The sequence below is a fragment of the Lycorma delicatula genome, chromosome 1, assembly GCF_047948215.1.
Source record: "Lycorma delicatula isolate Av1 chromosome 1, ASM4794821v1, whole genome shotgun sequence".
Classification (NCBI taxonomy): Eukaryota; Metazoa; Arthropoda; class Insecta; order Hemiptera; family Fulgoridae; genus Lycorma; species Lycorma delicatula.
In genome coordinates this window covers 345,449,039-345,470,988 of record NC_134455.1, presented here as the reverse complement: position 1 = coordinate 345,470,988, position 21,950 = coordinate 345,449,039, and the positions used below count along the sequence as shown (strand labels likewise).

The 21,950-nt window shown below is 33.4% G+C and overlaps 1 protein-coding gene across 1 annotated transcript in view; it reads right to left on the bottom strand.

The window, feature by feature from the left end:
* Positions 1 to 21,950, bottom strand: part of Haspin (haspin) — a 59,024-nt gene that overhangs the window by 34,429 nt on the left and 2,645 nt on the right. The window contains exons 2-6 of the mRNA XM_075354445.1: positions 17,249 to 17,409; positions 13,747 to 13,847; positions 12,493 to 12,621; positions 9,003 to 9,176; positions 3,812 to 4,000 (exon numbers count right to left, since the gene is read on the bottom strand). Coding sequence (XP_075210560.1) covers positions 3,812 to 4,000; positions 9,003 to 9,176; positions 12,493 to 12,621; positions 13,747 to 13,847; positions 17,249 to 17,409 — 754 coding nt within the window. The remainder of the gene's footprint in view (positions 1 to 3,811; positions 4,001 to 9,002; positions 9,177 to 12,492; positions 12,622 to 13,746; positions 13,848 to 17,248; positions 17,410 to 21,950) is intronic.

Here is a 21,950-nt window from a genome sequence, read left to right as displayed (position 1 = left end):
ATCTCCCACCTTTTCAATACACAGGTGCCACCTTTCAGGTAGCACCAAATTCCTTTAGAGAAAATTCCAGTAGCTGCTGGTAACCCACTTTATCTGAAACTTGAGCAGCTTCTATCACTTCATTGGCTACAAAACCTTTTACTCCCTACAGCTTCTTTTAAGAGTTTGAACATGTGGAAATCAGAGGATGTGTGGTCTGTGTTTTAGAGGGGATGTTGCAGAACAGCTTACTTTAATTCACAGATTATAGCCATCGTATGAGCGGCCATATGAGAGCGTACATTATCCTGTAAAATACAGATGGAATGCTGACTAGTTTTCTACTTGCTTCAGATGGCTGTTTTTACTGGACCCTTCAGTAAATTTGAGAAATATTCACAGATGATGTTTATAGATGAAGGATATCGCCACTGTACAAAGCTCTTTTGCTTGCTGGAGTAAAATAATAAACCAGCAGAGTTTCATCAGTAGTGAAAATAAACTAAATATTTATCACCCTTTCTTCAAATTTACTAATCATGTGAGAGGACTTGCAGGCATGTCTGCTTGTGTTTGCCCATTAGCATTCATGGAATTCAACCTATGCATATTTTCCACATGTAGCTGACTGTCTTTTACAACTTATGTTACTACTATCGATTTTATTAATTCTATTAAATACACTCTTCAAGGAAGGTGGCAAGGTGACTGGACTACTGCAGTATGTAATAAACTCCTATACATCAAGAATACCGTGCTGCCATGGAGCTCTTCGATCCAGAATAACAGTAAAGAGGAGGTTGTTATTAGCCATATATGAATACAGCATACTAATCTTACACATGGACACCTAATGAATCACGACTGATGCACCTATTTGTGTTTGCTACAACTGCCAACTAACAATACACCACACCCTTGTGGACTGTGTGTGTTATGATGCATCGTGTCGTTAGCTGAAATTAGGAACTAACATCAATGATATTCTAGGAAACAACATGATGATGTTATAGAATATCTCACTCTTTCTTAAGGCCGTGCATCTGTATTCAGCTATTTAATAATTACTAAAATATGTGTTTTTTAATAATATTGTATTATGTTTGTTCCGGACGATGATAACACAAAAGCTTTTTCAAAAAAAAAAAGAATCTCTGCTGATTAGAGGCAATAGATAAAATACTCTATTTCATGACGTAAAAGGATCATTACATATCAAATCAACGAAAATAAATGCACTACGCAGATTCATGTCCAGTAATTCAAGTAGAAATTAAAGGTTGGTCTACCCATGAAGTTATGAAAACAAATTTTTTTTTAGATTTTTCAGTCACTCATTTTTTTGTGTAGGACCCTGTAAAAAAGTAAAAAAATTGCAAAAAGTAAGGTTTGGGTAATTACAAAAGAATAAATTTCTCAGCTCCTATAAGAGGTAGAGAGCTCATTTATTTTGGCGTTATTTTAAAGCTCTTGGAATGGGCTTTCAAATGATATATCACTTTCCAAGATTTTGTGACTTTATCAAGGTAATCAAAACATTTATTTGAACTTGAGTATATCCAAAAGTGTATTTTTTTTTTTAATTTGAAAATATATATTTTTTGCTTCCTAATGTGTTGAACAAGTGGTAAACATTTCATAATGGGATTCCAATGTGATCATGTTAAAAAATAATTCTGCAATAATTAGGTACAGCACAATATTCCAATTGTTCCCCTGTGAGGAAATTTCTAATTGAGATTCAGTCAATGAAAACCCTCCCCTTCGTCATCCAGACTGAGTTTAATGAGGCAGAAAAGTAACATATCATGACATGGTCGCCTAGTCTCAGCAAAAGAAAGTACATGTTTCATCCTGTTGAGATGAGTAAAGTAATATTCAGTCTGGGTCATCTCTTGGAACAGAAGGTTCAGTAGTGTACTCCCCAAGAGGATTGATCATATCTATAAGATGATGCAAAAAAATATTTTTTTCAAATTTTTCAGTCACTCTTTGTTAACTAAGCTTGCCTTTCTCTACAGGTTTAGAGTTTTATGACTAATTCATCACACTCCTGGACCAGATTACAGTGACAACATGAAACCATCAACCTCTACAGCTTCAAGTAAAATGTGCTGTGCAATCCATTTGAAAAGTCAAGTCATACATAATTCCTGTAAGAAAAACCTGAGAAGTGAAAGCAAGAACTTGCTTACTGTTTAAACAAGGTTACAAAATTTGTGATACTTGCCGCAAACAGTTAAAAGAATCTGCTAAAAATAATGTTGAAAAATCTACTTCTGATGAAGAATTTCAACAGTTAGACCCTTTGTGTTGCCCAGAAAAAGAAGCTGTAAATCCTCTGAACAAAAGTTTGTTTTAAACGAATCACCTACTCAAAAAAAATGACTATGCAAGAGAAAATACCCTCAGGAAAAGCTTAGGAAACCAGCAGTAGAGTTCAAAAGCAAAATACTGAACATGGATTCAGATTCTGAATAACATGCTATTCTTCTCTCCTCTGACTGTGAAATCAACCAATTGAAGAAAATATTTAATACTACAAATGATAAAAGCATCAGGATGCAAATATAGATAACGCTCCCTAAAAGCTGGACTTTAAAAGACAATCAAGATGAATATGAATTTGGAATATCAACTACACTGCAAGGAAACCTAAAAGCCTGGTTAAAGAAAAAGCTCTAATGTCATGTCCTGATTCTAAACCTGGTAGAACTTTAGATTTTGAAACTGCAGAAAAGTAACTGATCTGTATGAGAGAGAGGAATAAGTCGAATGATGCCTGGAAAAAGTATTTTATTTCTCTTTACGATAAATGGAAGAAAAGAGCATGTTCAGAAAAAATCAATTCTGTATAATATCCTTGAAGCTTTTGGATTGTTTAAACAGAGGCATCCATAGCTGAAGATAGGATTTTCAAAGTTGTGAACTCAGGCCTAAGTACCGTGTTCTTGCAGATGCAAGTGGAACCCACAGTGTTTGTGTAAGTACAACGCACTAATATCCAAAACTTATGGTTATGCATTGTAGAATGAAAGAACTAATAGAACGTGATAGACCAATTAAGTCTTACAAAGATATTATGAATATGTAGTGTGTGCTAAACTGAAGCTTGCTACTTTGGAAATTGCAGAAATTGTCCTGGGTTTGAAGAAGTCAAGGATTGAGGAAATTTTAAAAAATACACTTTTGGATTTATTCAAGGTCAAATACAGTTTTTTATTACCTTGAACTATTATTAATGTCACAAAATTTTTCCAAGTGATATATCACATGAAAGCCCATTCCAAGCGCTTTAAACGACACCAAATTGCACTCTGTAATTCTTAAAGGAGCTGAGAAAATTAATTTTTTATAATTACCTGAACCTTGCTTTTGCAATTTTTTCACTTTTTTATGGGGTCCTATACTAAAAACTGAGTGAATGAAAAATCTGAAAAAAAAATTTTTTTGCATTACTTTATAGATATGATCAATTCATAATTGGTGATGGTCAAGCTGTGAGGCTTGTTGATTTGACATGGAATGACTCAAAAGTATTCATGCTTTTGATCAATTATGAGCAAATCTTACCATCCAAATTAAAAGGGATGCAAATATTAATTTCCATCTAGCAAATTATCCACCTTACAGGCTATTTCACACAACTTAAAATTTATTGAGTGGCTTTTCTTAATGTATTAAGATTTTTTTAATATAATTTCAACAGAAATTAAATTTCAAAATTCTGACCAACCTTTATCACTTTTAATGAAGAAAGTATGTGTGAAATTAAATATTAAGAATCGCAGAACAATAGTCAAAAACAACTGACATAAAATATTTGAATTACCTAGCAATGTTTGATCATACTTCTGGCTACCTTCTGTATTAAAGAGAGTATCATTTGAAAGAAAACTGCTAATATCAGATGAATTTAATTGTTGCAATGTATCGTCTTCCTTTTTAAAAATTGTTTGCCAACCTTTAAAGGGACTGACTGACAAGTTATTTCTACAATCATTTTCTTCAGTATCAAAATCTGTATTAACAAAGTAAAATTTAATATTACCAAATACTAATAGCTTAAACAGAAAAAAGTTTTTAAAAATAATAAAGAGTAATTTGTACATATATACAGTTTACATATACACGTATAAAAGTTTTTACATGTATACAAAGTATTTTAATAAAATATAGAAAAAGCTTTTAAATAACTTTTCAACAGTTAAACACAAAAAATGATATTTAGTTAACGCTCCTATCTCAAAATGATCTACTTTTGAGTATGAGACCTCCACATCCTAGAGCCCCCCCCCCCCTGGAGGGTGGGATCTCAAACATTTTAAATAGATGGATTGCACCAAATGATTTTAAAGAACATATAAAAAAAAATTGATTTAAAAAAATCAGACTACAACTCTATCCAAATGGCAGCCAATTAAAGTTTTTACAGCTAGTTTCAAAAGCGCCCTACAGTATATCTCAAATAGTTTTTTACTGAAAAGTAAAATGTTTTGTGATAGGAACGTTTGCTAATTTTATTTTTTATTGGTTCAATGCTGAGCGGTTAAGAGGTAATGTACAGTACATTCAGGAAGTTCCTGAAACTCTGCTTAATTAACACATTGCTACAGTTTTGAAAGTCTCATGATATTCGGTTTCTAAACAAACCCATTACTGCAGTCGATATCCTCCCTCACAAGATCACACAGGATACTTACTTTCTTGTTTCAGTCGCAAAGCCATGGCCACAGCTACGACATGAGCAGCAAACACATGACTGCAAGTATATTACAGTATTGCATTTGATGACGTGTGTTTAAGTGCACAATTGACACTTGAAGCAAACAATGCCACAAATAATAAATGCATTTCATGAACGCTTTAACAAGGACCCATATCTTAAAATAACAAGCTTGATTGGAAAAATGTATATTTGCTTCTGACAGTGTTAAAGACAGTTTGTGTAGCAGATAAGGCATTCTTTTTAAAAAGAGCATTCTCTTTATCCACAATTCATTTTTCATAGGTAAACAATTAATTAATCATTTAACCATTGTCAATTACATCAATTTGGACTTGGAAGCATTTATATTGGTGGTCCTGTAAAACTGTTGAAATAGTACACAATATGTCTGAAAAGTTTCCAAACTAAATTACATAAAAATACAAATTTAAAGATAAACGAATTTACTCGCATCAGCCCTCTACACAGAACCGTCCTCTAGTTGTACACTCATTGCAGCACTGGTAGAGCCCACAAATCAGTTTGTGGGATCACCTTCAACTGCTCAGTGCAAGCCCTTTGGATGGCTGGAATGTTGTCGAAAAAGCCAATTTCAGTTTCAGGAACAAAAAATACTCTGCTGGAGCCAAGTCGGGTGAATACGGCGGGTAGGATAAGACTGTGATTTGATGTGTAATAACTTGTTAAAACTGTTGCCATGTGTGCCGAGGCATTGTCATCCAAGAGAGTCCAACTGCCCAGATCCCAGTACTCAGGCCGGATTCAACGAATGCAATGGATTAGGTGTTTCATTATTTCCAAATAAAATTTAGAATTCACAGTTTGACCAATTGTGCACACACTTTCACAATGTTTTCGTTATAAACAGCTGTTGACAGCCTTCCACTTCATTCATCATCATCCAACAACTCTCTCTACAGTCTTTAAACTGCTTCCACCACGTGTATGTTGTAGAACGAGATGTGGCTTCATCTCCGAATGCTTCCTGTATCATAGAATAAGTTTCAACAAAAGATTTTTGAAGTCGAACACAAAATGTTATTGTTCTCTGTTCCATGTCGCAAGAAGTTCGCACAAGGTCATATGAATACAACCTATGTGGCCAAATATAACTCGAGACTGGAGTGACAAAATGTGATGAAATTTTGTAAACATACTCGTCAGACATCATACTACATAGTTCCTTAGTTGTCTGAGAGATGGCGCTATTTGTATCAACTACAAAAATTTAGTTCGGAAACTTTTCAAATATACAGTGCATATTAAAAATGAGTAATAAAAACAAATTAATAATGGTGATCCTAATTGTCCGCTGATGGTAACACATCACCATTGCCAATTGATTATTTTGTAAACAAGAGGTCAAACTTAACAAATCTCAGTCAACAATGCAAGAAAATATTATAAATAATTTGAATATGAAACCATTTCAACCAACTTTTCTGAATAAATTTTAAATAAAGACATGAAACAGCATGTTGTCACTAGCCATGCTTTATCAGCACAATTTCCAAATGTATCTAACAAAAAGCATTTCTTTTTCTGATGAATATGCAATTTATTATATTTAGTTTTGATAAAAATATAGTACCAAAAAGGAATTTTTTCTTTATGTAATTATGTGTATGTTTACATATGCATGTGTGTAACTAGTGGTTTTATTTATTAAATTATACTAGAGTTAATTAAATTATCAAAATCCTTAAATAACTTTTCAATAGTAAAATGTAGAAATATTAAATTTAGCAAATGCTCCTATTCAAAATAATCTGTTTTTCAGTTTGAGAACACTACACCCCGACCAACTCAGAAATTTTAAAAAGTGTTTCAGAAATATTTTAAAAAGCATTGAAAAAAAAATGAACATAAAAACAGAGGGCTATGGCAACCCTAAACAGTGCTGTTTAATGTTTGCACAGCTAGTTGCACAATAGTCAAGAATTACAGTTTAAAAGGCTTTCTCTGCATGGTTAGGTTTGAACTTCACAATTCATAATTTATTGTATATCAATATTGAGATATTCACATCAATTATTACCTGCACAGAGTTGTCTGGTATAGTCAGGGGTTTAGTGGTGGCCATTACAGCAGGGCTGGTGATGTCACCAGCCCCATTTCCATTTACGAAAACTTTATACAAATTTCCTAAATCTTTCATTTAGAAAATCTGTCTTGTATCCAGACTCTTTCCATGATACCCTTTTCTTGAAACAGAGGTATTTCCAATGTTTACAAAAGAGAATTGTTGATCGTGCACTCTTAAAAAAAGTACAGTTTGAACAAGTATTGTGATGTCAATCCACCGGGATTGGTCTAGTGGTGAATCCCTCTTCGCAAAACTGCTGACTTTGAAGTCGAGAGTTCCAATGTTCAAATCCTAGTAAAAGCAGTTACTTTTATGCAGATTTGAATACTAGATCATGGATACCGGTGTTCTTTGGTGGTTGGGTTTCAAGTAACCACACATCTCAGAAATGGTCAACCTGAGACTGTATAAGACTACACTTCACTCATACCATCCTCATTCATCCTCTGAATAACCTGATGGTGATTACCAGAGACTAAACAGGAAAAAAAGGATGTGATGTCATCCCGGTCAATATCATTATGTGGTCTCCAACTCATGCTTAAAAAGATTCTCCTTAGGCCAAAAGAACCACATTTCTGGCTCATGAATCAAGATGTATTATTATTTTCAAGATTACTAGTTTTTCAGTCCCTATTTACTATTACATTGACGTACCTATTTTCAGCTATCTAAATTATGCAGGCTGATAATTTTGTGCCTCTTTTCACAGATATTTTTTTCAAATCCAAAACAATCTGAACTATATGAATTAATCTGAATAAATGAAGTGACATTTTTCACACCTCACCTAATTTCAACACTGGTTCATAGTTCCTGAATTTACAGAAAGGATAGTTAATATTTCTTATTTTATAACAGCTGATTTACTACCTCAGAATCTTGATGTTTTTAGTATTTTAAAGCATTTCACACAGTCACTAAATGTAACTGGAAAGCAGATAATCCGAAACCAATTTTTCAAATTCCAAAAATATGGACTGCTTTCATCCAGACTAGACAATTTTAAAAACAATACACTATTTAAAAAATCAAAAATACTACTCAAATAAACCTTTGCTTCAACAGGAAATATATTTTTATCAATTTTTTTGTTTATACAGAGTTTTTTAATTAACTTTTTTCCAATTCGTATAGCACAAACAGGCATAAATTTAGGCCTGTCACAATAATTATATAACTATATATTTTTGATCTCAGGAGTCCTGTATGCACAATATACACATAATATAGTACAAATATGGATTCTATTTTTCAGAACAATGTACATATATACTGAGCATTTTTTTAATTTTTGCTGAAATACATCTATTTTTTTTTTAATTTTCATCTTTTTATTAAGTACAATACTCATTAAACATTAAAAAATACTCCAGTATGTATGATAAATCTTTTTTAATTTCCTAATTATCCAGATTCAACCATGCAAAGACAATCCAGATAATCGGCATTTTACTGTATTTGATTCTCTCAGTTATGCAAAAAAATCCTCACATCTATACAAAAATTAACTTTTTTCATTATCTTGATACATACAAATATAAACACCCAAACAACTTGTTTAATTTCAGTTATAAAACTGTCTGTTGCTGTTAAAAAACTATTTTGATAAAATAAATCGATAAAGATTATTTAAAGGCCCTCTATGACAAAAAATTATAACTGAAATAATTTTAAATTAGGTTAAAGTTAAGAAAAAACATCTGTGCTTTAACAAACATGTTAATTATACATGTAATGTAAATGTCAAGACATTTATACAATAATTGTATGTAAATTATGACCTTGTCAAAGATGTAAAGCTTGGAAATTATACATATAAAAAAGGTTTTAAATATGTTGTTCACTTGTTTTTTTCTTCAGAAAATGAAAACACACACTGTTTATTGTTAACATTTCTCATTAAATTATATAAAACAGAAAAGGCTTTGATTTGGTGTTTATTAGAGGTTATTACTTTTTTAAACAAAATGTTAAACTCATTTTTTTTTTGATTTGGCAGACTCTATTGTAGGATAGAAAAGAATGGAGAAGGTCATATAATTTAAACAATTAAATAATTGATACAGAAAATAATAATAGCAACTATGGCTAAAAGAAGTAAGTAAATAAATGAAATACATTAATAAACTAAATTTAATTAAATACTAAATAAAAATAATATTAACATTATAAAAAATATAATTTAACACAATTATAGTTAGTTACCTGAACTGCTATTTTTTAATCTCCTTATTGTAATTTTTGAAAGTGTAACATCAGGAGGATCAAAACTACTGAAATCAGAAGGACTCGATTCATTAACATTTTTCTTACTGTCATTTAACGCTTTAAAAAATGGACTATATGAAGAAGACGATGAAGCGCCTGTATATTCATCAGCTGATTGTAAGGAAACAAAACAATAAATATGATTTTACAAGAAAATTTCAGTTCAGTAAATGATTTTGTTATAACAAAAATGAAAGTACAAGGGCTGTTTTTCTTTTCAACCTCTGATGGGCTATAAAAAAAGGCACACTGACATAACAAAATGGTTTTATTACTAAAAGTTGAGAAGTATCTAACTTATTTTTCTGTGTAATCGCCAACACAACTGAGCATTTATTGCATTATGACACCAGCTTTCTGATGCCCTCTTCAAAGAAGTTTGCCGCCAATGAGGTAAGGTATGTCTTGACGGCCTCCTGAAGTTCTTTGTTGGTCGTAAAGTACTGTCTGTCCAATCATGCCTTCAATTCTTGAAAGAGGTGTGAAAATCGCTAGGTGCTAGATCTGGACTATATGGTAGATCATTGAAAATTTACCATTTGAATTGTTTGAGGTTTTGGCACAGTACGGTTGTGCATTGTCATGGATCAAAACCACACCAGACAAGAGCATGCCTCTTCATTTGTTCTCGATTGCTCTACAAAGGCGACGTAAAGATTCACAGTACACACTTCCTTTGTTATTCTTGTCATCTGCTCCATACAGTCCACACACAAGACACCTTTACGATCCCAAAAAACTGAACCCAATGCTTTCCTGTTGCTCAGTGTCTGTTTGAACTTTTTCGGCTTGTTTGGAGAAGTGTGCATCCATTGCTTTGACTGTTCTTTGGTTTGTGGATTGTCATACTGGATCAAAGTCTCATCACCAGTAACAATAGACTTTAAAAACTCTTCCTCCTCATTATCATGACACATGAGAAAGGCTGACACTATTCGCTGCATTTTGTGATTGTCAGTCAACATTTTTGGGACCCAACATGCACACAGTTTCCAGTATCCTAGGTCTTTAGTCACAAGCTTTGCCCTTGACAGGTTTTTATTTAAAATACACGCCACTTAGTTTTTAAAAATGAATGACTTAATTATGCAACATTTAGAATACAATTCCAAAAAAGATTTATGTTTTGTAAAAAAAATTGGATCCGATTTGATCCCAATTAATAAATGTTGTTTTTACCTTAAACATTATGCAACATTAAAAATAAAATAATTGAGAAAAAATTTAATTCTTGCTAAAAGCTTTTGGGTCCCACTTGACCTTATTTACCAATAACATTTTTATAATTAAATTTAAACTGTATTCACAGTAGTATTGCTAAATATTAAAAATGGAGAGGTACCTCATATATCATATTTACTTTCCAGTCTAAACAGTGTTATTGCAGAGCTATACTCAAGAAGGGAAGTATTGTAATCAATCCAATTTGGACATATGCAGTTTTCACCATATCTTGACATTTTGACACCTACAGAACCCAAAAAACCAGATGGAAATTTTCCAGATATTAATGTTCGTATGTATGTGTGTTTGGTATTGGCCTCTAAATCACCTAGCATCTCCATAACTACTGGACCGATTTCAACCAAACGTTTTCAGATTACTTCTGTATATGGGGTATTGATGCCATTAAATTTTCAACTTAAAAAATCAAGGTGGTGAGGCTGTACAGCAAGGTCACTCTCAGTATCTCGAGATTACGCCTAATTATGGTCATATTTTAGGCAAATTTGTTAACAAATAAAAAATAACAACATTCACAAAATAGATTTTTTGCAAAATTGGTACCTCCACCCCAAAAAATGCTGTTTTAGTCATCTGCTATGTTGTGACGTTGCAGGTGAGTGATATAATTAAATAAATGAATAACATTTAAAGTGTAAAAAAGTAACTCGGTCTGATTGGATGTCAAACTCTACTGCCTGGTCGATTCAGTACCTGGTGTATTAAACTCATAGCTACACCAATCTGCACACCATACAAGCAAAATTTGTTCCATGTAAGTTGTGAAGTTACATTAGTTTAGTTAGCGCAGACTGTCATCGCTACTACCACCACACCCATGCGAATTAAATATAGTATGCGCACACACTTTAGTTAGAATAACTGAATTAAATAAATGAAAAAATATTATATTTAAATAAATGGTAAATATTTTTAATTAAGTTGTATGTGTAAGCTATGCATCAGAAACAACCCACGGTCACGTGGCCAAAGCCATGTTCCAGGAAAGTCCTACAACTGTGTTGTCAGCTTTTTTTTTTACAAAAGTTTTCACCAACTTTTCACAACAAACATAAATCTCCTTTGCATTCCTTGTTCAATTTAACCTTTCAAATCTAATTTGTTTATACTTTTAACAATATGGTTTGAATGAAAACACTACGCGTTTGAAGAAAGAACATCTATTTTAAACTTTCAAACAATATACAGTACAATAACTAATGCAATTACACAAATATACTATAAACAAATAACTTATGCAACTAAACAAATATGAACAATTTAATTTTAACTTTTTTAATTTAATTAATTCATGATGTGTTACTTGGATCCGCTTTGCTTGAAGACATTCACGTTGGTCCTCAGATTCAACACTGCTCATAATGTAATAGTGTGTGCTCACATTTCTTGAAGACAATGTTGTCATTGGTTCTCAGATTCATTAGCCCATGATGTTGTGGTATGTTCCTACACATCCTGAAGCCATTGTTGTTGTTAATCATCTATTTCATCTGCTCATAAAAGCTTTGCTTTTTTTATTTTTGGCAGAATTTGAATGATGCTCTTAAATTTCCTTTTAGGCATTGTCAAATCATTACATTACAGTTTATACACCTCTCAATGATAATAATATCTAAAATTTCACTAAATACTATGATCTGAATTCATTCACTATCAACATACTTTTATACCTGGCACTTCAATCTTAATTTAAACACTTTTAAGTTCAAACTTAAGAAACTGACATCTCACACCTCTTTTTATATTGTTAAAGAACTTTCAAGATCTTTTCTATTGCAGGAATGTTCCAAAATATTCTACAAACATTTCAAAAATTCCAGATTTTTCTAGACGTTACAGTTAAAATATGTTCTATAATGTTTCTGAATGATCTAAAATGCTTCAAAATGTTTTAGAAACTTTTAGGAAGGTCTACAAATTTTCATATTATAATAGAGTTCAAAAATAATAGTAATAATGTTACTTTTCTCACCCCTCTCCCACCAACAGTAGTTGGGGTAAGGATGTCTAACACTATAGTATGCTCAGTTAAATAATAATTGCCCTAAGTTTGACTGAAATCGGTCCTGTGGTTTAGGAGATGTGAAACATACAATGACTTTTATTTATATAAGATTTCTTATATATATAGATACTAAAAAATTGAATTTTACAATTATAAAAATAAAAAAAATTAACATACCATTTTGAAGTTTTTCAGCAGCAATTTTCTTTTTTGCCAAGGTTTTCCACTGTCCAATACTCAATCTTTTTGATTTTTTACTTCTTGCATATTTTTGTTTTTTACTTGTATAAAATCGATAATTAGATCCTTCAGAAAGAGAAACACTGGTTAAATTTGGAAATTTAAATATTAAAAAAATGCATTAACGATACATGAAATTAAAAATTAATGAATACAAACACAATAACTTGATGACAAATATATTTCTCAGATATGAATATTACCAGCACAATTAGAGAAAGTTAATGTTGTTACCTTGCTTAAATTAATACCCAATGTTCTCAATTAAGAAATATCAAATTACAAAATTACTTACTCAAATTACTCAAGAAATTGTGTTTAATGGATTAATCTTAATGAAGCTACATCTTTGATTGATTCATATAGTAATACTCTGACTTTAATCTGCTTTTATATAAAAAAAAGCCTTCTTTATATATTTTGCTTTTTTTTACTTTATTGTAAAAATAAATGATTTTCAATTATACAATAAGATTTTTATTTCATTTTAATGATTATGTTTTAATAGTTTCTTCCATTTTCACACTTGCATAATGAAATTCAACAAGAAATTAATGTTCTAATATAGGGTGTCCTACATAAAATGCAACCCATCAATCAGTCTTTTATAAAATTTGATTGGCTACTCTGCTCACCCACAATTTATTGGAATGGACTCGTCCAACACCTTAGAATTATACTGATCCTGTAGACTACTAGTAAGATATCCTAGTAAGATCGAAGTGAGTGACTAAATTCAGAGAGAGACAGGTTTGTTAATAACAAAAAACACAAAAAATTGAAGACAATATTAAATGCAAAAACAATGACTGCATCGCTTAATCAATGACTGATTAACCACCTCACAAAAAAAAAATCAGTTAGATGCTTGTCAGTTGAAATTAATTCGCCAAAATTCAACGTTCATCAGTTGAACATATTGAAATCAAACAGTTTATCAACTTGTTGATCCCAACAAAGAAAAACAGCTAAAACATTGTCATTGGTTTTATCAATACGTGCTTTTAAAAACATTAAATGGTTGCCAGTTCAGTAAGTCATTACATGTTTTTTATAAGAAAATTGTAATTTTTAATGCCTATTAAATTAATGCGTCATAATTCTAGACTTTCCATTTACAGTTTCTAAGTTGCCTCTCAATATAGGCTACAATATCTAATAGTAATAACAACAGTAGTACATCATGCTTACTCTCAAAAAAAGATGAAGTATTAGTTTTAGTATCTTTACATACAATAAATGAAGACTCATTTGATCCTACAAAGACATTTTTCTCAGCTTCTTTGGAAACCCTGAAATAAAAGTAACTAATAATTAGAATTGTCACAAAAAAATTTCCCTCAATTTATTTCAGCATTATTATAACATACGAGAGTGAGTCAAATAAAAACAGTAATTTTTTTTATAAATTTATTGATTAATAATAAACACAATTCATACCTTCATCATTTCTCTATATAGTCTCCTGCATCATCTGCACACTTTTTCCAACAATTTGGAAACTTGAATTTCCTTGTTCATTAAAATTTTGAGAACGAGCATCAATCAATTGTGCACACGCTCCTTGACGTCTTCATTGTTTTTAAATCATTCCCCTCCAAGTGATTCTTTCAAGACCGCAAACAAAAATTAGTTACAAGGTAACAAATCTAGACTGTAGAGAGGGTGGTCAAGAGTTTCCCAATGCATTTTCCAATTTACACCTGGTCAAAATTGCGGTGTGCAGCCTGGTGTAGTAATAATGGATGACATCTCTGATGGGCTTTTGTTGACTGAAACAGCTGGCCGTTAGTATAATAGTAAGGCCGCATTCACCGTTCATGGAGAAAATCAATGAGTACAACTCCCCTTGAGTCAAAAAAAATAGTTGCAAGAACTTTTCCAGCTGACAGACAGGTTTTGACCTTCACTGGGCAGCCCTTATCCTTTCTGTAAAGATTCATATATCCTCTTCTCTTTATCAATTGTAAATAAAAAAACTGTCTCTTCTTATTTATGTAGAAGTATATAAAATTTTTATATTCAGTTGGCCTAGTTCACCAACTGAGATTTACTATTAACTCTTGTATTGTTCAGTCTAAATTTAGTGCTCATAGTCAGTCATACACTCTCATAAAATCATCAACAATGTATCATTCATGTAAACATTAAAGATCATACTTCAATATAAATTGAACAATGTCACTATTATCGTGCTGCATGCAAGAGCTAGGTCCGCTAGGAGAAGATACCAGCGTCACCCCTCCTACGGGGATTATCATTGATGACGTGCACGCTGAGGGTCTGCAGATCTACTGGCGCACTCATAATGAGTATGTTCATGCCATCAAGGAAGCCAAACTTGACAAGACTCCATGCGAGAGTTGCAGCGCAATCCCTGGCAGCTCAAGAAATCATGTTACCAGCCAAAGCCATTGCATGTGCTGTCCAGTGTTCGATGCGAGTTTGGTGGTCGTGACCACACTTTAACATCTGTGGCAACTTACCAGGTGTTCTTGGATACTCTGTTTCCAGATGCTCCGGAGGGTGAAGCAGAAGTTGGCGCATTAGGGCGGGTGAGACACCATTCCCTGGCGTACAGGCTGTGGATCCCGTAGATATAGACCAAGTGGTTTCTAGAATGGCACTGAAAAAGGCACCAGGGATTGACTAACTTGACCTGGATATTTTCTATCATCTAATGCCTGTCATAAGAGAGCCGCTTGGCAGACTGTTCTCAAGGTGCCTAAACTGGGGTTGCTTTCCGACTTGGAAGGTGGCTTTGGTGAGGGTGCACTTAAAATCAGGAAAGGATCCGAGTGAGGTCAGCAGTTATTGACCCATCAGCCTCTTGCCGGTAATTGGCAAGTTGCTTGAAAGGCTGGTTGTGGAATGGCTCTGGGTAAGCATTGATATGAACTCATTTTTAAATCAAGGCCAGTATGGCTTCATGAAAGGGGTTGCATCTTAAATTCTCTTGCCAAGGTGGAAAGTGCCGACTGTAAATATGTTTTGGTAATTTTTATTGACATAGAGGCAGCATTTCCTTCCTTGTGTTGCAGTTCTGTCCTCTATGAGTTGGAAAGTTGCAATATTCCCGTAGCCCTGCAGGCCATAGGTACATGACTACTTGTTGGATTGCACGGCTTTGTTTAAGGATGCGCAACAAGTTGTGGAGAAGTCTGTCACTACAAGAGGTATGTAAGGCTCTATTCTTGGTCCCTTGCTGCCCCTCTTACACGGCGTCCGTTTAGGCGCATAGGTTGGAAAGAAATCAAGCACTTGTTCCAAATTTAAGGAGTGCCCAGCACAGAGCCTTAATTATATGCACTGGTGTTTTTAAGACAACCTCCTACGAGCCTACCACTGTATTGGGAAAGCCTCTCCCAATCAATTTGGTGGTGAAAGTTCAGGCGGCAATGTGGAAATTGCAAAGAGGCAGGGAGGCCGGGGTATTTGGAATGCCAAATACCCCGGCTTTCTTTAAGCAAATACCAGGCTCGAAACCACATCGGTTTCGAGCCAGCCCTATACTGGAACGGAAAGGTGATCTCAATGCACCGGTTCTAAATTTTGAACAGTTGCTAATCTCGTCTGCGGAGGAGGCTTTACAATCTCGCGATGGAAGCATGGCAGCAAGAATGACACGCCATGACTAAGGGAAGATCCTTGTATTGATTTATACAGGATCTGGGGGGATAGTACGCCTCTCCTTCGTTTTTAAGGGCAACAGGAGCCCGAGTGCTCTCCAACCATGTACATTTAAACCAATATTTGTTGAGTTCCACCTGGCAGCTGATGAGCTGTGTGTCTGCGGGAAGGTCTAGTCAAACGAACACATGATGTTTGACTGCCCAGCTCTAGGGGGGGGGGGGGGGGGGCAGAACTCTGGCCACCCTGGAACTTAGAGGTCAAGGAGAAAATTGGACATTCAGAAGCAGCGAGTCAATGTGGCGAGAGCCGCATTGTTGGATCATGTGAGAGTTCCTAGATGCGATTGCTTTGTTCAACCAACATCAGTAGTTTATGTAAGGGAAAAGACTCCTACTGCGCTGTTGGGCGAGAGATATGGCTGGCTACCAGCCAGATTAAGGCTCCAAGTGCTTTAATGGTGGACAGGTACTTGCTGGCATTCAGCAGCCTAGGCGTGGCAGCAAATTGCTGTCCTTAACATGATAAATTAATTATTGATGACTATCAATAACTGTATATATATTATATATGGTTTAGTAGTAGACGGGGTATGCCTACCCATTCTAGTGATATATGACAAGTGGGCAGTGGGACACGCAAGCAAGTGGTGTATGGTACCATGCTTATTCCACTCAAGCTTTTAGGTTAGCTCTAGGAGCTAGTTAGGATACTGGTCACTAAACTGTTTCGAGGCTCAGTATCCGTTTGTAGCAGAGACATTCGATCTTATGCTTTAGGGCGACCAAATGGAATGGTGGCAGGAGAAATGCCAAGCAAACCAAACCAATGTCTCTATTTATTAGTATTTGAATCAGCAAGTTAATATTACAATAATGGAACCAGGGGGGGTTTTGTTATTTGATGAACATTTTTCATCCTTCAGCTGTGAATGTTATGGTTTATTTGTGATATTCTTCAAACTTCAAATTATATAAACTGCATAAGTTACATAAGTTAACTGTAAAAGTTACATTTTTCAACCTTCAATATTTAAAATGAACAGAATAACAATTTTACTTACTCAGGTGATATATCGAAGATATTATTTTTATTCTTTTTATCTTTATTTAAAAGCTCATCAAATTTCCTTTCAGCTGAACAATTAATGCGATGATATAAAGTATAATATTTAGGTTTTTTAACACTAAATGAAGGCCAGATCGGTCGGTGAACTGACATATTCTAAAACAAATGTATGCACATTAAATTAAATTTTTAATTTACTAAACAGCTATAAATCCAACAATAGTATAGTAGATTGACATTTGCAATACATACACAAAGTAATTGTTTGAAATAAAAATCACATTTTTAAATAATCAACCACTACTAGAATTAATCCATAAAATATATTTTATTGAGTATATTAAGTAATAAAAATTTATTAATTATTTTAATTTTTTCCATAAAGAAATATCTTTATCCACCATTGTCTTTTCTATTAAAAGGTACTTTAAATCAAGAGAAGCCTTTACTCAGATGGGAATTTTGGATGGTTAATAAGAAAGCCATTGTATAAGTCTAGTATAAATGAAATATACATACTTTTTTTTTTATCTATAAGATAGCAATAAATTAGGTAGATCATACCAAGAATGGATAGATATTTTACACAGTGCATAAAAAAGAAATACCCCTAGCATAAAATACAAATATAAAAAACAAATTATAAGATAAAAAATTGATGTGATAAAAACCCATATTAATTATTTGAAATAAAAACACAAATTAATGTTAAGGTAAATACATTAAATTAAAAAAAATTACAACAAAATAATCCAAATGATGCTATTGAAAATTATTTTAAGCAAGTATTTATGTACACCTTGAACTGGATACAAATAAATCATGATTTATTATTTTAATTAGTATTATTTAAAAATTCATCAACACAGTAATATTGCTTCCATAAAAAAAAATCCTTTATTTACATCTTAAATAAATTGGTGGGACGATTTTTCAAATGGTTCAGTAATTTATTAAAAACCAAAGCATAAGAATGTCTTTCTCATAAGCCTTGTATTGAATTATAGAAGTCAATTCTGTTGTCTGGTTTAGTAATGGCGAACATTGTTATTTTTAACTATTAATGCTTATGATACAATGTTAAGAGTTTCAATGCCAATGATAGAAAGAATTTATAAGCATTAATCTCTATTGATTAGTACCAGATCAACATCAGGCGTTTGATATAAATGACATTGTTGCTAGCAACAAGCCAAAGATTTTTTCCTTGGATGCTCCTGGAGGCACTGGGAAAACTTTCTTCTTAATCAGTCTGCTTCTTGCTTAAGTTCGTTCAACTAAAAACATTGCAATCGGTGTAGCATCAGTAATAGCGCTACACTTTTTAATGGTGGGAGAACTACACATTCCACTTTTAAGTTACCGTTAAATGCTGTATGTAGGCAAAGAATCTATTTGTTCTATTCGTAGAAAGGCCACTTGGTAGGTTTACCATATGTCCAGGATTAGCCTGGGCAGTCCTGGTTTTTTAGTGCTGTCCAAGGTTTGAGAATTTTATGACTGGCAAAGATTTATTTTAATTTTAGACCTATATGTTTGACATGGCGTTTTTAAACTTCTCTTATGGCCGTGCATCTCTCAGCCGACCTTGGAGCAAGCGCTGATGTCGATTTTGATGGAGGCGTGGCTACTGGTCTTGCCACAACCTTTTACTTAGTCATTTGGCAACACAATAGGGGCAATGTTTATATGTTGTTTTCATGTGTGAAGTAACTCATCTACATGTTTTTGATCATTTTATCTTCATTTTTGTCTCATCATTTAGCAATGGGCAAAAGAAAATTTGTGTTTAATGTTAACCTGCAACAGGAATACAGATTTTTGAAATTGTGTAATGACAGTAACAATGAACGTGTTTATTGCACACAATGTACTTGAGAATTTTCTGTTGCACATAAAGGAAAGGGTGATATTGAAGACCGCGTGAAAATAGCTAAACATAAGAGTGCTAATTAATACTACTGCTTCAGCAAACATGAGATTTTTTTAAAGCCAAACATGGGAATAACAATAACAGTGATCTGGAGTGTGCTGCTAATGAAACTACATTTTCATGCCATACTGCTAGACACAATCTCAGTATCAAAACATCAGACTGCAAATCTAAACTGGTTAAAAAATTATATGACCCAAAATTTCCATCTGCTAGAACCAAATATGAGGTAATTATTGTTAACATTATTTCGCCATTTATATCTGATAATGTGTTGCGTTCTTTGGAAAACATTAATTATGTAACAGTAACAATGGATAGCTCAAACAGAAGTGAAGTAGAACTTGTTCCGACTGTTGTAAGAAATTTCAGTCTGGAGGAGGGAATTCAAGTTACTATTAAATTTTGATGAAGTGACAGGTGAAACTGATCAAATTTTGACTCTGTATCTTTTGCAGTATGTGAAAAAATACAAACTTGAAGAAAAGTTTGTTTGTTATACTGCTGACAACACTAACAGTAATTTTGGTGGTGTGAAGAGATAGACCTAAATGATTTATATAGACCAATTTTAGGATAAGTTGTTCAAGCCCACATTGTACATAAACAGCATGTGATTCTCTACCCCTAGACATAGAAGTTATTGTTATAAAAATGTATAAATATTTTCATATATATATATACACACACACACACACACACACACAAGGTCTGTTCAAGAAATACGTAGACTGTTTGAATTGCTCAAGTCCAGTTGCTTTCAGTGAAATCTGCTTGGCAGCTCCATATTCGTATAGATCAGCTGATTACAACGCAGTTTTTTGATTGCAAATATCATTATTGGTTGCTTAGCTACACGGTTGTTTGTGAAGTGTGTTTTTTCGTTTGGCAGATTTTAGAATGAGTGACTTGAATGAGCAAAGAGTTGCTGTGAAATTTTGTGTTAGACTCGGAAAATCTGCGAGTGAAACTTTTGATATGCTCAACACGGCTTACGGTGACGTTGCTATGAAGCGTGCGACATGTTTTAAGTGGACATTTTAAAGATGGTCATCAGTTGATTCAAGACGATGAGTGTCCTGGACGTCCTTCTATGTCAACTGACGACTCACATGTAGACAAAATCAATACCCTGGTTTGAACAAATCAACATCTGAACATCAGAGAGCTTGCTGAAGAGTGTGCGATATCAGTTGGATCATGTTATGAAATTTTTACTGAAAAATTGAAGATGCACCATGTTTCTACAAAATTTGTTCCACGCCTGATAACCGACGACCAAAATGCCCAACACATCTAAGCTTGTCAAGAATTGCTTGAACGTTCAGAAGAAGATGAAAAGTTCTCTTGTCAAGGATCATAACAGATGATGAATCTTGGGTGTACAGTTATGGCATCGAAACAAAGGTTCAATCGTACCAGTGGGTGGGAAAAACATCTCCCAGACCAAAAAAAGCTCGCCAAGTTTGGTCCAATGTGAAGGTGATGTCGACAGTTTTTTTTTGATGCTCAGGGCATAGTCCACCACGAGTACCTCCCCCAAGGCTCCGCAATTAACCAGACTTACTTCATTGAAGTTCTCAAACGTCTGCGGGATGCTATCCAGCGGAAAAGGCCAGAAATGTGGAAGAGTGGTTACTGGTTTCACTACAACACTCCAGCCCATTCAGTCCTCAGAACTCGTAAGTTTTTGGCCAAACACTCTATCACTGTTCTTCCCCACCCACCCTACTCACCTCGCCTCGCTCCTTGTGACTTCTTTTTGTTTCCCAAACTCAAAAGACCTTTGAAAGGAAGAAAACTTGAGACTATTCCCGAAACTGAGGCAAATGCGACGAAGGAACTGAAGAACATCACAAAAGAAGCGTTCCAGGACTGTTTCTAAAAGTGAAAATGCCGTTGGGATAAGTGTGTGCAGAGGATAGGTGTGTTGGGAAGGAGAGTAATTTGAAGGGGACCCAGACAAGTAACTTCTAAATAAAGTACATTTTGTTTTATGACGTTACTCAACCATTTTAGAAATATTATAACATGAAATATCAGTCTTTTGAAACACCTTAAAAATTGCTTTCCACTTCTCTTCAATAGTATCTGGTACTTTTTCAGAACTTGAACCACAAACTACCCTTTGCTTTGGTTTTGAATTACCTGGTTCAACAATGTACATTCATCAAAGAGGTCATCAATATTTATGGAATCTTTTATAATTTCATTAACAACTTGTGCACTCTTTTCTAAATCAGACCAGGCAATTCCAGTTCGTAAATTTATTCACTGAAACTTACGACCTTTATCAAAACTGGTTGTCCACAAGTATTGGATACTAGAATTATAAAAACTGTCTATGCTTGAAAATAATTTTTGTTCCTGAACATCATTATTTTCTTTTAGAAAATAATAAATTCTTAGATAATGGCAGAAAATGGTATAAATTTGTGAGTTTTTCTTTCCTGAAGTTGGCAAATTAATTCAGAATATGTCTGAAATGCTTCTGTTGCTGTGATAGAATTAGTTTCCAATTTCAGAACTACATTATTAAATAACTGTAGAGTACCATAAAAAAATTTCTAAAACAGTTCACTTTATAAATTTTCAAAAAATCAAATAATAATTTTGGGCATTTGTCACAAGATAAGAAGTATGATTTTAGACCAAAAATGGAAAGAATTCTTTCTATTGCAGGTAACAAACTAAGGAACATTGTGCTGCTATGAGACGTACAGTAAGTATATATATATATATATATATATATATATATATATAT